The 16,921-nt window shown below is 34.9% G+C and overlaps 2 protein-coding genes across 2 annotated transcripts; both read right to left on the bottom strand.

Annotated features, from left to right (window-relative positions):
• Positions 1-2,093: 2,093 nt before the first annotated feature.
• Positions 2,094-8,325, bottom strand: LOC133880872 (DNA replication licensing factor MCM4). Its single transcript, XM_062319829.1, has 18 exons — positions 8,203-8,325; positions 7,413-8,111; positions 7,196-7,324; positions 7,015-7,096; positions 5,855-5,987; positions 5,693-5,764; positions 5,472-5,594; positions 5,283-5,396; positions 4,978-5,190; positions 4,792-4,890; positions 4,321-4,481; positions 3,868-3,964; positions 3,624-3,785; positions 3,126-3,206; positions 2,967-3,045; positions 2,730-2,866; positions 2,583-2,636; positions 2,094-2,495 (listed from the first exon to the last, which is right to left on the bottom strand). Exons 1-18 carry the CDS (start codon positions 8,237-8,239, stop codon positions 2,421-2,423), a joined length of 2,547 nt encoding a protein of 848 aa, XP_062175813.1. The 5' UTR covers positions 8,240-8,325; the 3' UTR covers positions 2,094-2,420.
• Positions 8,326-15,272: 6,947 nt separating this feature from the next.
• On the bottom strand, positions 15,273-16,700 carry LOC133882888 (protein SHI RELATED SEQUENCE 1). The gene is made up of 2 exons (XM_062322118.1): positions 16,134-16,700; positions 15,273-15,911 (listed from the first exon to the last, which is right to left on the bottom strand). The coding sequence occupies exons 1-2, from the start codon at positions 16,384-16,386 to the stop codon at positions 15,568-15,570; spliced, it is 597 nt and encodes a 198-aa protein (XP_062178102.1). The 5' UTR covers positions 16,387-16,700; the 3' UTR covers positions 15,273-15,567.
• Positions 16,701-16,921: the final 221 nt, after the last annotated feature.

A 16,921-nucleotide genomic window follows, 5' to 3' on the forward strand; every position in this document is an offset into this window, starting at 1 on the left:
TGGACGGGGCGTAGAGGAGCGTTGTTTGGACAATATGATTACCGGTCACATGAGAGAGATGCTCTGACGACAAAAAAATTTTGTGCATTATATCTGAATCATATAGAATAATACCTTTGATTTTTTTAAAGTTTATTGATTCGTAGAAATTGAGATCTGTGGGTTGTGTAATATAATATGCACACGGTAAATATTTTGTGGTTTGGATTAAATTTCACAGCATCTAACGGTGTATATCTTATCTATATTGTCACATCATTTAAATTTTAGATCATGTATACCGTTAGATGTTACAAAATCTAATTTGGATCATAAAATAATTTATCTATAATTCACTTGAAATGAAGATAATCCTGTTTTATATTAAGAATACTATAATTTTTATTACAAGTCCTTACAAGCTAATATAATAGTCTATACATACTACAAGGTTAATTGGGATGCAACGGTGGATGCAGGTAATGGGTGGTTGGGCATAGGCATATTATAATACGGGATTTTGAGGGGCACTTAATTGTAGCTAGAAGTTTGATAAAGATGGCAAACTTCGAGCTTGTTGCAGCGGAGGCATTTACAGCTACAGGTGGTAAAAAAGCACTAAAAGATAGAAGTATTAATTGAAGCAGATTTGGTCAGCTAGTAGAGGATACATGGACAATCTTAATTTTTGTTCGCTGCAAGGCTAATTGGGCGGCACATAGATTAGCTAATGTTATCGTTAAACAAGTCATAGATAAGGTTTGAATAGAATAAATTATTACATATATATGTAACATTGTTTCTTTAGAACAAACTGCTCTAGTTCTTTGATTAATGAATGAGATTAGATTTTTTTTTTTTTTTTAAAAAAAAAAAAACATTGGGACCCACTTGACAGAAATTTCCTAAAACCCATATTTCCTAAAACTCATATATAAGTGTGACATGTGTCTCACATAATTTTTTATTAATGTTATTAAAAAGACATGTGAAAAGTACATGTAGGGCTTGTTTGATAGAATACACAACAGAAAGCATAGTGCTGTTCCTACTTTTTTTTCACTTTTTATATCACATTAATAATTTTTTATTACTATTCAAATAAAAAAATTCACTACAATACAAAATTTTTTCACTTTTTTATACAAATTTTTTTTATTTTATAGAGAAATGATCCCTACACTTATTTCTTACAATACCTCACAACAAGCTGATGTGGCTTGTAATATTTTATTATTTTTTTTGTTTTGTTTTGTTTTCTTTTTGTAAAAAAATTATAAAATATTATCAGTCACATCAGTTTGTTGTGGGGCTGTTGTGAGAAATGAGCTTTTTACTAATTTTAAAACTAACAACCTACTACTCTGTTCTGTACATGTCTTTGCCAAACAAGCCCGTTATTATGACATGTGTTTATCACGTGTCAAAGACATACGTCAATCTTTTCTGTCCAAAATAAAATTACACATTACAGCTCACATGCAATTTATCACATTTATAAGCTGACGTAGTAATTTATATAGCACTTAATTTATAAGAAATTTATAATAAAAGCTACGGTATCATTTTCCTTTCTCCTAATGTCCGTGACTAATTTCGTCACTGCCTCTGTTTGGTTGTACGGGTTGGTGCTCCTTTTATGAGGCAAAACTTTAAAGATAATTTCAGCTGTCGTGTGTGGATTGGCTATGAGACAGCATGAAATTTCGCAGAAGATGAGGCTTACCAGAGTTTAAAATAAACAGATAGATACGTCGTAAGTTGATGGGACCATCGTTATTATATGCCATGTTTACAACCTCTACAAGAAGGTACGTTGTAGCCTAGTTGCGCGTGTTGGCTGTAGAGGCACGTACAACCGGAAGTCTGGAAAGCAGATTATATTGAGAAATATTTTACATTCTAACACTTTTTTTCAGAATTTGATTCCAACATAATTTATCACAATTCTATGATATTGTAGCACATTTTTCAAAATGATAAATCTCATAAAATACACGACAGGTTAAAACCAAATTATAAAAAAAAGTGTTTGAATATCTAGCATTCCTCGATTACATTATCATTACCCTTTTAACCCACCATATCCCACTTCATAGACACCTCAAATGGCATTTCAATCTCCTCAAACGGCTAGAAAGCAGCTAGATTTTCATTGATTCTTCGTCTGATAATTTACTAATTCTTGAAACATTTGAACGTTCAACTAAGAAGATTGGAACTGCAGAAAGCATTTACACGCATCCACCCTACCTTGGAAACTTTATGTTAGCGCACTCCATGCTTAGCCAGATAGGTGGGATTTGGATATTGAATAAAACTTGTAACTATTACCGGGGCAGCACTTTCAGTAAGCAAGGCACAGCTTGGATATTTTTGCTGTGGCATATCAACCACAAGAACCAGCTCCATTTCTTCTCTCATGGTTCCTTCCCGTCCCATCATATTCTTTTCAAACTGTCACCATGGACAGCTACAAATCCCTCGCTTGCAAGAGTCGAAACTGCATTCCTTACCTGAAGATTAAACTGCATTCACTCAAAACTGTCTCAAGTATGGGCGGATGTGTGTGTGGAGAGAGAGAGAGAGAGCTGTATACTTACATCATTAAGGTGTAATTCACCACCAGAGCTCTGCCTTTTCAACTCATCCACCAACTACAGAACAACAAATTAAGCGCATTTAGGTGGTGGTTGTGATCAAGTATATGAAGAAAAACAAATGATTTTATATCTTATAATTTCACAAACCTCCAACAAGCGCATTGAGGGTCCCCCAAGTTTCATCTTCTCCATAACTATGTTGCGGATTGCTGATAATAAACTCTCCCGTCTCATCCTTTCACTTGCTGAAACTCCAGTAGTGATAAGATCCATGTCAATAGTTCCTAAAAAGAAAAAATTCCAGAAAAACAACATTAGATCTCATTTGTCTGGGTGGTACTTATAATCAGGTGGAACAGGATACAAGTGCTACTGAAGAGCTACCAGTAGAGTGATCTGTTGCTGACTGTTGCATTGCAACTTCCAGAAGCCGAAATGCTTCCATTACATCATGCTTTTCGACCTGCATGCATCAAATCTATGAATTCTAATCACACCGATCCAATTAATACATAGATAAGATACAAAGCAAGCATTACTAACCCATTCTGAGAAGCGAATTCGAGCAAGGGCTTCACTAAGTCGTATCAAACTCTCAATCTGCCTAGGCGTTGCTGTTATCACCTGTTGAATTTGCCCAATCCAGGAACATATGGGAAAAATAAAACAATTTTTAAAATCAATAATTATTTCTGGTATCAGAAGCAGGTGGAAAAGCATAAATGTCAAGAACAACAACAAATTTTTTAAGGATTTTCTGAATAAATAAGACATTCCCAAGTAAACTCATATTTAGAGAAAAGGCACGATATGATGGGAAAAAGGAGACAAATCATGCCCTTCAGTGCTATGCTTGATCATATGCCAATCATTCAATACACACTAACTTCTGGTCATGTGCTGCTAAATATAGAATCATGAGCAATTTCACTTGTCTGGGTATGGAGAAAATAGTTACAGAATATGAGAAGGATTAATTTTAAATTCTGTACAAGTAAACATGAAGAGAATCCCAGTAGGAACAAGGTCAGAAATTCTTACCTTCTTGCTACTTCCTGGGAAATTTCCTCTCCTCCTCATCTCAACATACCCTCTAGTCAACTCTTCAGCAGCTTCATCAGATAACTGTGGGTGAATATGCCTACGGGCATAGCCCAAATACGCAATTAATGTAGAAAGGTCCAAGACATCCTGCTCTGCACTCTGCAAATAAAGACCTGAAATTTCATAGATGAAGAAGAAAACCATTGAAAATTGATCCCTAAAAAAGAGAAGTTTTTCAGACCTCAGGATTCTCAAAGTGTAATGAAACAATATGCTTGGCAAGGCGCCTGTCTGTCTGCTCATCAGCCTTATCAAGAATTAAGTAAATCAAATCGAACCTGAGAATGGCATAAAAAATTAAGTGTAGTTATAGTTAAGAATGGCCATACCAATTGATGAAACTAAATATAAGGTTATTGTTCCGGCGAATATAATGGGCTACTGTTCCTTTCAAACTGGAAGTTTGGGGTTTAAACAGTCATGGGTATGGGATTTATGGGTTTACAGTTTATTCTGTGTAACAAAACAACTAACAAACATTATTTATGACAGAAACGACAGATTCACTCAAATTAGACATGCAGGCAATGCCCATAATAATAAAATATTTTGGGTTCTCTAGATTCCAAGTATTGGAAACCCCATACTTACACCATTGGTCTAGTTGCATAGCATAAGGACAGTATTTTCTTACCTGGACAATAAGGTAGGAGGAAGGTGTATGTTATCAATCACAGACAAGCGAGGATTATAACGTGAACCACTTGGATTTGCACAAGCCAATACTGAAGTCCTAGCATTAAGGGAAGCAATAATTCCTGCCTTAGCTATTGAAACAGTTTGTTGTTCCATAACCTGGGAGAATTAGAGTAGAGTTAAAGACCAAGCGAATGCAAGAAGTACAGAAATAAGATAGTGCATGGATGAAAAATTGAAGTGTGTTGGAATCCCATTCCCGGGAATTACCAATTTCTGTCAAAAGGAAATGAAATCATATGTTCAAAGAAAAAGGGAATTAAACTCTCAAAAGTTGGGAAAGAAACCCCAAGTGATAAGCTGCAATATTATTATAAATGTTCTCATCTCCAATAATATTCTGGTAGGACAAACTTTACATGATTATGAAGAATAGGTTCTTATAATTGAAAAGGCTAATGCAACCAACCTCATGCAACATGCTCCTCGCATTTTCAGACATTTTATCAAATTCATCAATGCAGCAGATGCCTCTGTCGCTTAAAACTAATGCTCCGCTCTCCAGAACCTATACAGAAAATAAAACATTTCAAAATTCTATGATTTCACGTATTTCTGGAAAATTGCTTAAGAATCACATAAAACAGGATCATACAGTTTCTCCTGTTTCATGATCTTTGGTAACATAAGCAGTCAAGCCAACAGCAGAGCTCCCCCTTCCACTGGTGTAAATGCCACGAGGCGCTAGCTTGTGTATGTATTGAAGAAGCTGGGACTTGCTGGTTCCTGGATCACCAACAAGAAGGATATTGATATCCCCACGGAAGCTAGCACCAGATGGCAACTTCAAAGCATTTCCACCAAAAAGCTGCACAAAAATTGCTTGTTATTAAAAGATTACAAAATTACTTTATCTATGAACTAGCAATTTGTCATCACTGAGTCAAACCATAGGATTACCTGGCAAAGGAGGCCTTTCTTCACATCATCTAGCTCCCAGATGTTTGGTGCCAATGACCTTGTTAGTCTGTCATATATATCAGGAAGTTTCGACAGCTCTTTCAATTGCTCAACCTGCAATACAAACAAGGATGTCAACAAAAAAAGACAATAAATATGAAACCTTTTTCAGATGAGAAAATGATATACCTTCTCTTCATCAAAAGGGGTATCTTCTGTGCTTCTACTCGAGGGATTCTCGACATCCATGGGATCATCTGCCACCATTCTTGACTTGTCAGTTTTCTTTATATGAAGACAATCAATGTAAGTCTGCAATCAAAAGAAAAAGATCATTACATAAAAACAAAAAATAAATAATCACCATTGAAAAACACTAAATCAAATGGAGGTCGAGCTAGCACACATGCCTTAAATAATGATTTTACAGTCCTCTGTGTTGGTCCAACTCTAACGGTCATAGCCCTATAAATCCCAGTAACCTAATGCAAAGAGAGGAAATCATTAATTAGATATAAAAAAAGAAATTTCGGGATCCTCTTTGAGATCAACATGTTACAGTATGGTCTTACCTCGACTCTGTCACCTGGCTTCCCAGCATCCACCAGCTTATCATGCATCAACAAGCTAACTGTGTGTGGTGTCCCTCCTTCAGGGATCTCATCAGGTGTCTCCTGGAGCCTCACAATCTGCTTATCAGTAAACCTGATATTGGAAGCAGGACCAGTTGATAATGATATTATAGTGATTGAAACAATCAAGTATTCAAGTACGAAGTCCATGAAACCCATTTGTGGAAGAAGTAATCGAGTCAATCTATCTTAATAAAGTTTGTGTCTCACTCTAGTTACAGATACTTGTTTAGTTTCGCTTCATTGATCAACAAGAATGCAGTTTAAGATGTTTTCCCACCACTGACCTGACACGAGATTCCTAAAACTAGAAATAAAGGCTTTCAAATGTGATTAGAGTCCACATTTTTTTTTTTTTTTTTTTAAATGTGGACTCTATTCAGCCACTATTACAGCTTATAACAAGGATTTGATCTTCATCTTCACTTGGGCCAGAACCCATAAAATTAATCAATTCCCATCATTTGGATCACGGACACTTAAAATTAATTATTCATATCAAGGGTAGTATAATTAAGTAGGAGCATCTAAAAAATTTAAAAAGAAATTGGAAAACATAACACCAAGGTCTATAGAACCCAATCTTGTATATAAGAAATCATAACCATGCATTGCTGCAAAAATGTATTTCCAAAAAGGGTTTTGGAAAACCTAAATTCTTGAGAACAAAGGGGAAGACCTATACAGTTTGGACAAGTTGGATTTCCAAGAGGGGCAGACTAATTAAATACTTCAAATAATATAAGATAGTCTACATTTTCCTTTCATTTGTTTGTTGTCATGGATTCCATATGTTCTAGCGATATTGCTAGCAACAATGCAAAAGGAACTTGTTGCCGTGGATTTCAAATTTAAGGTAAAACATGTTAGAATATTAATTATATGATTAAATTCATCATTTCCTACTGGCTTAAAGTTTTAAGCTTTTAGGATAAGTGGTGCTACGAAGAATGTTCTCAAATAAGATATCAGCAGGTAAAATCAATGTGAATTTGTTAGAACGTTATTAAAATTTTCTTACATTCTCTTAATATCATAGCAAGTTCATCACATACTTCAGGCTAAAAACTCAAGAAGATCAAAATCAAGCTATAAAATACCTGCATCGGTTGTGAACCAGTGTCATGGAGTTCCTAGCCTGACACTCCTCCTTTAAGCACACCCTAGGTTCAGTAATTTGTCCTGACAGCACTCAAATAGTCAACAAAAAACAGAAATTCGTACAAACAAACCTATATGACACAATTAGACCAATAAACAGAACATATCCAATCCAATTACCTCTATTTATCACAACAGGATCGGAATAGAATCCACACACAAGACACCTAAATAACGCTTCCCTGATCTCGGGTATTATCGAGCTACACCGAATAATCATTCCCTTCATTGATACCATCCTCTCAATATCTAACCAAAACACGCCCAAATCAGTCCAAATCTCAAACCCCAAAAGTCCAAAATTGGATTAAAATATAAGACCAAGAGAGAAACTAACCAGATGGGTTGAGATTTCTCATTGAAATTGAGCTCTTGAGATTGAAAATCCGAGTTTGAATGTGCTTCTCGAACAAGGGGTTAATCCGGCCCACCATGTTCATCAAAACAATGTCAAAAATCGCAAGGACCTCAAGAGGGTACCTTACCATCTTGGTGTACAAGTCAGGATCATAACCAAACACATCCTGTGCATCGACATCAAGCGAATCTCCCTCGACTTCAAGAACCCTCTTAATCGCCGTCTCATATTTCCCTTCCAAAAGCAGCCCATCGTCCTCCGACACAGACGAACTCTCCCGGAAATGCTTTAAGAACCGATATATCGCCTCGTTGACATCCTCAACGCTTATGTTCGTGCCCCACACGAAGGTCGGCCGCGCGTCGTCGGCGTCGTAGCCGTCTCCGCCCTCGGAGGAGGCCGCGGCGTCGTCCGTGGACGAGGGCGTGGTCGCAATCGGCGTCGTCGAGGGCGCTCTCCGCCCACGGCCACGGCGCGAATTCGGGGTCGGAGTTAGGGCTGGGTTCGCGTCTGACGCGGCGAATCGGGATTGGTGCGGCTGCGGCGGGGGAGGGGGAGGGGTCGTGTACGCCGAGGGCGTAGTGGATCGCCGCCGACTACGCCGCCTCACGGCATCGCCAGGGGACGAGAACGTGTTGCCGATCGGGCTAGAGTTCGAGTCGTCAGGAGAGGACGCTCCTGTGAACATTTTTCATCAAATCAGACATACATACAATGATACAAACACATAGCCATAGAGAGAGAGAGAGAGAGAGAGAGAGAGACTGACCGTTGACGAAGTTGGCGGGAGAGGAATCGGAAGCCATTGATAGAGAGAGCGTGAGAGAGGGAGAGAGATGGCAGTGGGGATTCGGGGTCGAGAGGAGCAGAAAATGATTGGTGGGGTTGCATATGGCGGGAAGGAGTTGTGAATTTCCCGCCAGACTACTGTGGGCTACTCGTTGAAGGGTTATTATTTGGGCTTTTTGTGAAGTTGGTAGGTTGGGTTTTTTATAGGGAGGTAAAAATGGATATTTGACATGTGCTTGTCCATTGAAGGGTTTTGTAGGGAATTGAACCGACAGGCCCACATGACCTTTGCACCAAGGTCCAATGTTGGCCCATAACCCGGTTCCATCTTGCCCGCGTAGTAGGGAATCCTTTTCCATACCTACTAATTGTGCTACACATATAATAATTACCACCCAAGCCACGACCAAGATACACTCCTAAGTAAAAAGATGATGTAAATTAACTACAACCTGATTTGTAACAATTAATTGTAAATCAGTTTAATAAAGTGATATGTGTTCTTTAATACGTGAGAAGCACTGTATTTTTTAATAACATTTATAAGAAAGTATGTACTTATCAGTTATTACATACTTTAAGAACACATTATTTTATTAGACTAGTTTATAACTAATTTTGCTCCTAAACGGATAAGTTATGCTTCATCAAGACCAACATGAGATTAATTGCATGTGAAAAAGGGATCATGACATAGAAACAATTGCAAGCAAATTACAATAAAAAGGTAATTCTCAATCAGGTAAATGTGACTTTTGGCCCTAATTTAAAACTCTTATTCGAAGCATTTTCAAACACTTAATGACTTAAGCATCACTGTATCCCTTCCCTCACACCCTCAGAATGCCTCATTTTTTACATTTTCTCGCTTTCGCAGGTGCAACTTGGTCCGTGTCTGACACAAGAAAAACTATTCTTATTGGTTGTATTTTTAGAAGGATAAAGTTTTCTTTCGGATTAAGTTGACTGATTTTTCTCTAATTCAATTTATTAAATTAATATTTTTTTTATACCATGTAATTTTCACATGTATTTTTAATTTTACTATATTCTATTAAAAGTTTAGATAAAAATCACGTACTTTAAAGATATGTGTCATTTTAATATAATGAGTTTGAATAAATTTAAAGAAATACTTTATACTTTCTAAAATCAAAATAAAAACTTATGAAGTCGGGCACTTTTATGAGAACCCTAATCCTAAATCGATGAGCAAAATGGACATCTGGCATCATCAGAATCGTCCTAAGACACTCACTACTGAGCCTAGAATTCTTTTAGTCTGCCCAAGCTGTGCCAATGATCTTGCAAGGATAAAGACAAATGGAAAAAAGAGAACATAAAGACAATTGTTTGTTCTTCAAAATTCTCTCCTCAGATCAACTCTCGTTAAAATAAAAAAATAAATAATAATAATAATAATAATAAGAATTCAATGATAAATTGACAATTTCACTTGTTAAATACTAATGTTACATATACTATACTTTTATCTCACTCCATCCCACTGAATTGATGTATTAATGTCCATCGGCCCGTAGATTTATCATTGTTAAAGAAAAATACAAATAAATGGTTGATGGGCACTGACATATTAGCCTAGTGAGACAAGATGGAATGTGAGTGTAGCATTTAGCATTACTCTTAGTTAAATGTAATGGTGAGTTTTTTATACAAAAAAAAAAAAAAAAATTGGAGTATTACACCAGTTACTATAACCCCTTGAAATCTCCAACAAAATTCGTTATTTTAACTTTTCAACTTTAGCTACTTACCTTTTCAATACATGCTCCGAAAAAGTTATCTCTATAATTCTTTCTAACCAATTTTCAAACACAATGCACAATGTGGTCAGCAGAGAACAATATCAACCTATTGCTCAACGTTACAATATATATTTTAATAACTGACATGATAAGTGCCATATAAATTGTACATCAGTTTGTAAACGTGGTAAGTAATGTCATATAAACTGCTACGTAATAGTCCACATTTTAATAGCTGGCGTGATAGACGTACATGAAATTATCGACTCAGTTTGTAAAGTAGTTACAATAAAAAATATTAATAGCATCCATAAAAGAAAACATGCACAAGTACAGTTTATTTGAAAGTTAATTAGTAATTTACAATGTTATTAACCCTAGTTGTCGATTCTACAATGAGCTCTAAATCTTAGTTGCACCCACCCATATATCACCTTTCCACATCATTAGTCATGACTCATTGTAGCTATATGATTACTTAGATGCCTAAGAAAATAAGATCAAAAGTTGGCTCAATAAAGTAACTCGGAATTATTCGGGCAACAAATGGAGATTGTGATCTAAAAGTCGCCCATGATTCATGATTTGTATGGAAAAAAAAATAGAAACATGTTAAATTATCAATTATTTTAAAAGTTTAAATTGATAAAAAAAAAATGTTTATTTAATTATTTAATTAATATTTTAATATTTTCTCTCACATATACCTTAATTCTTTCTTAATAAGTGAAATATAACACATAAAATATATTAATTAAAATAAAAAATAAAAAATAAAGAACAAAAACAAAATTCTAATTCAAAACATTTACTCTCATAATACATTAACTACACAATTGGCTTTCAAGAGATTGCCGTACGTGACGACCTTTAAACATATGGACTTTTATGATAGTATTATATTCCCTGCAAACAGATTCTCCAAGAAAGCAAGCCTTTGGCACAATACTATCATATTCTCCCTATAGAATGAGAACCATATATCATCGATTAATTGGCCTTGGCCCTTGTGTATTAATACAAATTTGCACTTGTCCTAATTCTTTTGTTGCATGGTGTTTTTTTTATTATTTTATTATTATTATTATTATTATTTATTCTATAGGATTTTAACCTGAAGTGCTCTTCAAACGTAATTAAGTTGATACTAGTCTGTAGCCAAACTTTTGGTTACCTGAAAATCCTGCAAGTAATCTTCAAATGAGTAAGAAAATGATCATGCATATATAAACATTAATTTAACCGCCGGATTCAGCTTAGATCTAATTTCTTGTTGAAATTAGACCCGTTGGGACTAGAACACGTGTCTCTTATATTCTATTATGGGATACATATCCTAATACCAACGGATTCAATTCCAGCCAAACCCTTCAACGATATTTATAACTCCTTTCTTTCTTTTTCTTTTTCTTTTTTTTTTCTTTTTTTCCACTTTGTCAGCAAGGGTTTGAAACTTTTTGACATCCTTCGTGCGAGCATCAGATTCGCAGACTGCAATATACTTCTGCAAATTTTATCTATCGGAAGATCAAACATGAAATTTACATAAGTGAGTACTGATGATAACTAATCATGCTAGTCATGAAACCAATGGATCATATTCCTTCATTTCGAACATGTGGAAAATTCAGTGAAACATGCATGCAATGGTCAAACTTTCGTGGATTTTGCCAAAAAGTTTTTACTGCATCCTATCTATTAAAAAATTATTTAATGTTACTCTTCACACTCATTCAACATTAGCTGAAATGTTGTACGTGTTTTAAGTGACTTTCTGTATCAATCACTTCAAACATGTCAACATGCCATTTCAGCTAATCTGAAATGAATGTGTGAACGGGGTCATCTCAAAATGATCAACTAATTAAGTGCAAAAAAGTCCAATTATGAATAAAAAAGAAACAATTATCATAACTTTATGTAAGCAATCACAACCTTAAATTTCAGATAAAGTAACAGTAGCCAGTAGGTTCCTTTCTTGCTAGGATTAAAATTCTTCTTTAGCAATGCATATTTTCGCTAATAATTTATTTGATTATAATACCAACACATTGCAACCAATTAAATTGCTTGTTTATTGATTTATCACATCCTTAATTAAAGATGATAATCTCAACAGTACGGTGGTAATGTAAATGTTTATCATTTTTTTTAGTAAAAGATCGAATTACTCATTTAATTTAATTATATGCTCTCCAAATTGAACCATGCACTACTGTAGTTGAAATGCCAAACCATTATATTTTATTATATTAAATTTTCAATTTTACACTGAATCAGGATTAATTATCTAGTTTTCTTAATATAATTATACGGTTGAGCATTCTTAAGATCTTAATTACCATTATTCCTAGTTAAATAGTTCAGTTTTGACATCTCATCATTTAATTTACCAATTAACTTCATTTTCATTAATTCATTGTATCTTACTAAGTCATAAACAATCATTTAATTAAAAAAAAATTACAGTAAAAAATTTTAAGAGCCCCACCATAAAATTACCCTAAGAAATATAGAGAATGTTGAACCTGCACTCATTATCTGACCCAAAAAATAACATACAAAAATGGTAATCCCTTCTATGGTTGTTTTAAGGGAAAAATCATATTTAGCCCCTAAGTTTTTATTTGATTTAAATTTAATCATTGAGTTTCTAATTTCAAGAATAAAGTCGTTAGGTTTTACCTTAATTCATTAAGTTTTAACTATGACCGTCATTAGGGTTTTAAAGGTCAAACCATTGCTGTGGTTGAAATGCCAAATTAAGCATCTTCTTTGGACCACATTAGGTTTTCAATATTGGTGCTGAATGTCCAACTAGAAAGAATATTATCACAAGCAAATAAAAAATCAAATTGAATTATTCTTTTTTTCTTCTTAATTTCTGGCCAAAATATATATATGTTTACCTTAATGAAAATAGCTGGGCAATAAGTTTAAAGCATAAAAAAGCTGGGCCTGGACACATATCAATTAATTTACCTGATAGCTGAAAAACAACTATCAAACATATGCATATGGTTGAACAACTGCAACTAAACATTCAAAAGAAAAGGCATTGCATTTTTTTTTTTTTTTTTTTTGAGTATTTTAACAAGAGTAATGCTATGTATCCACATTTTTATCCCACAATGATGATGTGACAGTCTCAAATAATCATTAGTATTTTTTTTTTTTTTAACAAAAACTGATTCAATATATAATGGATGTTGGTTGGGACTACCATACAACAATATTGCAGGATAATTGTGAGATAAAAAAGGTAGTTTCTAACATTACTCTTTTAACCATATGCAGTTTTTATTGCATGTGATGAAGGAGACAGCCATCCCTTTCAACCTAAAGATTTCACTTCCAAAACAATGAAGATTGAAATCAAACCCTCATTAAAAACCTACTAAAAGTATTGGTATTTCTTTTTCGTTAAATCACCATTAATCTCAAAAGTTTAAACTAATAGGAAATGCATGGCATACTTAATCATTTAAATCAATATTCAAACATTCTCCCTCCCCTCTCATGTAGCTCAAACTTTACCTTAATAACTGAGTTTGGCCCAACACACGGAATATTTAATTAAAGTTGGAAGTGATACCATATTAAATTACCACTTATCTCAAAAGTTTAAGCAGATAGAAAATGATGGGACTTAATCATTTAAATTTAGTATTCTCACATTTTCTTCCTTGCCATTTCTTTCCCCTCCTTTGGGTCAGTGTACAATGTATGCAGCATTTTAATGCAAAGCTATATATACTTCTATCTGGACAAGGTTTGTTAATACATTTAACCTAAAAACATTGATCACTACCAGCACCCATGCATGTTCTAAAGAGATATGGATTGCCCCCACCTTACATTTCCTTTTCCCCATCCAGTTTGGCTGACTATATATGTATATTATTCCTAGGGAAATCTTTTCTCCAACACTCTCGAATAAAATATTTTTTAATGACTATATATATATATAGTTGGTAATTAAGTCACCTGAAAGCTCATTCGAGTGAGATTCCATTGTACATCGATTTCTTAAGGGGGGTCGATTCTAGATGCATATATGCTGAACAAAACCACCATGACTTTGTACCTGGCTTCATCTTTCAAGTACAAAGGATTTATTCCAGAGATAGTGTCATTGTGGGCATCAATCCTTTCCTAGCTAGGCTAGCTTAGTGTCAATGTCTCTCTTTAGCATAAAAAATTAAGCAAGGGATTCATATATATATAGTGCTTTCTTATAAAAAGTCAAGATCACCATATAAATCCATAAGATGCCCACCTAGTCCTGTTTCTGTATACTTCTTAAAATATTCATCTTGAGGGGTTAGGCTGTCCTTTACATATAGTTATATATACAGAGTTATTCCCCTCAAATTCTTAACCCTGAATAAAATAAAATTATTATATTCAATCAAGTATATATTATTAGAAAATGTAACGGCAGGGAGAAGATTTTTTTGTTTTTTTAATCAATGTGTACTTATTCATAAATGAAAAGACACTGTTTTCCTCCAAATTGTGTCAAAAAAAAATTTCTCCGACGCGGTCTATAAAATTATCATATACCCCTAGCCTTGAGCATATATATATATATATATGAAGTACATGGCCTGTATTAACAAAATTGGACATTTTTTTAAAAAATATATATATATGTTAAGACTTATCAAAAATATATATATGTTAAGAGACATCTGAACAATTTTATAGACCGAAAAACAAACTCTATCCCAAAGAAATAAGAGTAATTCTAGTATTCACATCCATTTATTATTGGCTGATATAGCTTGTTTTAATTGACTTTTCATGTCAATTACATCAATCACAAAAAAAATAAAAGTGTTTAACCACTTAAAACACATTATATCAATTAATCTGAATCATCTAGTATGAAGTGTAAATTTACTCTTGAAATAAACAAAAGAAGCTGGCCGGCCGGTACTCAGCATCTACTCACCCCCATGCATTATGTTCACTATGTAAGCGTTTTTGTCTGTGTTCTAAGGAACATTTTGGTTTTGATGCCTATGCATGGGTGGAACATGTATAAACAAACAATATTCTTCAAATCTCTGTAGTTCATCTAATAAATATTGCTTCAAGCCCACAAAGAAACGAGTAAACGGAAAAGGATTGCTTCCAAGTTTCATAAACAAGTACTTAAGCAAAATATACCTAAACCAAGAAGAGATCTGTACGAAACAGTGAATAAATAGACCGGAAGACAAATTGCATAACCTATCTGTTATCAAAAAAGAGAAGAAAGAAAACTCAGGTACTATAATTTTAATAAAACAGGAAGAAACTCCCTTGCTTTCCTTTCTATTTATTTCTAGTTCCATGTGGGCAATGGCTATACATGCACGTACTAGAACAAGAGCAAAATGCAAACTTGTTGAGATCGAGAGGAGGGAATTAATTAATCAAGGGGTTGAATGAGTACTATTTCATCCCCCTCCACTTAATTAATTTGTATCTCAAAATCTTTGATAATTGTTGGGTAGAAATTGAAGGAAGCTATTTACAGTATTTCCTTACAGTTTTCACTTTCTTTAGAAGAACCAGCTAGATCATAGAGTCTAAGATTTTGGGCGTGGAAGAAATTGCTTACCGGGCATGAAAGCATTAAAGTGAAAGGGAGACGAAGAGGCAAGAATCAATGGTTCTGCGTTAGCTGAATTGGTAGTACTGGCAGTGGCAAGATTAGGCTGCTCAAGTGCAAGAGAAGAGCCCTCACCGGCAGTACTGTAACGACTTTCAGGGCCTTGATCGTAGAGAATTCCTCTAAATACATGGCCTCCAATGTTCACACTTGTCTGATACGCATATTCATCAACTGCATCGCCCATTGAACTCACTCGAATGCAACAGAATGTCGCCATGGAGTGTACTTCAGCTGGAAGATTTGCCTGATCTTTCGACCCTGAATATATAAATAAATAAATAAAAACCCAACAATATGAATAGTGTAAAAGAAGAAGATGAAGTGACAAATAAGGTGGTCTAGGTCTACCCTCTTCTATAGATATGTGTTTGTTAGAATTGGATTCTAACAGTAGAGCTAGTAGAGAAAAAGGAAACTTTAGGGTTCCCATAAAATCACATTGAGCAAAAGCAAATGATTTGCTTGTGTGGGAAACAGTACCTGAAGAGGGGATTTGTGTGTGCCTTTTAGGGTTATGTCCTTGAAGGTTCTGTGGAAGAACAGCTGCAAGCAGTTGCTGCCTCTGCCGCCTCCTATACAAAGGAACCCAAGTACTCTTCACGTGGGTTTCGCACCGAAACCCTTTATTCTTACAGCAAGTCCTACACCTCATGTATACACAGTCCTTCTTCGCTTGGTTCCCACAGTCTTGGCACCTTGAACTCCCCATTAGTCCTCCTCCTCGCCTCATCATCCTTCACATCTCCTTCTTTTTGGTCTTCTTGTCCTTGTTGTTGTTGTTGTTGGTGGTGGTGGTGGTGGTGGTGGTGGTGGTGTTGTGTGTTATTATTGAGTTTTGAAATATTTGTGAGGCCATTATTTTACATCCTTGAGAGCTAGCTCATTTTGTTCATAGGATTTCAAGAGCTAAAAATAGATTACACCACTGCAACGCCGCCATACCAATTATGGCGTTTCTTTTCTTTTTTTTTTTTTTTTTTTTTATGTAAACTACTCCCACATCCTCACAGTCTTGCTGCTATTACCCAGCACAAAAAACCATAAATAAATAAAAGAGGAAGAAGAAGTAGAAGAAAGAAAAAGTAACAAAGAAACAAAAAAAAAAAATCAAGGACATAATGATGATTATACAAGTCCAATGGATTGTGGGGTGTGCCATGTGTGTGTATGTTTGTTGGGGTTTGGAGTATAGTGGGATGGGTAAAAGTTACTGGTGCTAAAGCCTAAAGCCTAATGCCACAGTGCATGTATTCCTACAAACGTAGTAC

This window comes from Alnus glutinosa, chromosome 11 (assembly GCF_958979055.1).
Source record: "Alnus glutinosa chromosome 11, dhAlnGlut1.1, whole genome shotgun sequence".
Lineage (NCBI taxonomy): Eukaryota > Viridiplantae > Streptophyta > Magnoliopsida > Fagales > Betulaceae > Alnus > Alnus glutinosa.

Bases quoted from the DNA above. Each gene is read 5' to 3' on its own strand.
- LOC133880872 (XM_062319829.1), bottom strand. From the start codon at position 8,239: ATGGCTTCCGATTCCTCTCCCGCCAACTTCGTCAACG. The intron at 2,637-2,729 runs GTTTGTGAAATT...GTTGTTCTGTAG, and splicing joins CCTCAATGCGCTTGTTGGAG to TTGGTGGATGAGTTGAAAAG. The intron at 2,496-2,582 runs GTAAGTATACAG...TTTAATCTTCAG, and splicing joins GTGAATTACACCTTAATGAT to GTAAGGAATGCAGTTTCGAC.
- LOC133882888 (XM_062322118.1), bottom strand. From the start codon at position 16,386: ATGATGAGGCGAGGAGGAGGACTAATGGGGAGTTCAAGGTGCCAAGAC. The intron at 15,912-16,133 runs GTACTGTTTCCC...TTATATATTCAG, and splicing joins CACACAAATCCCCTCTTCAG to GGTCGAAAGATCAGGCAAAT.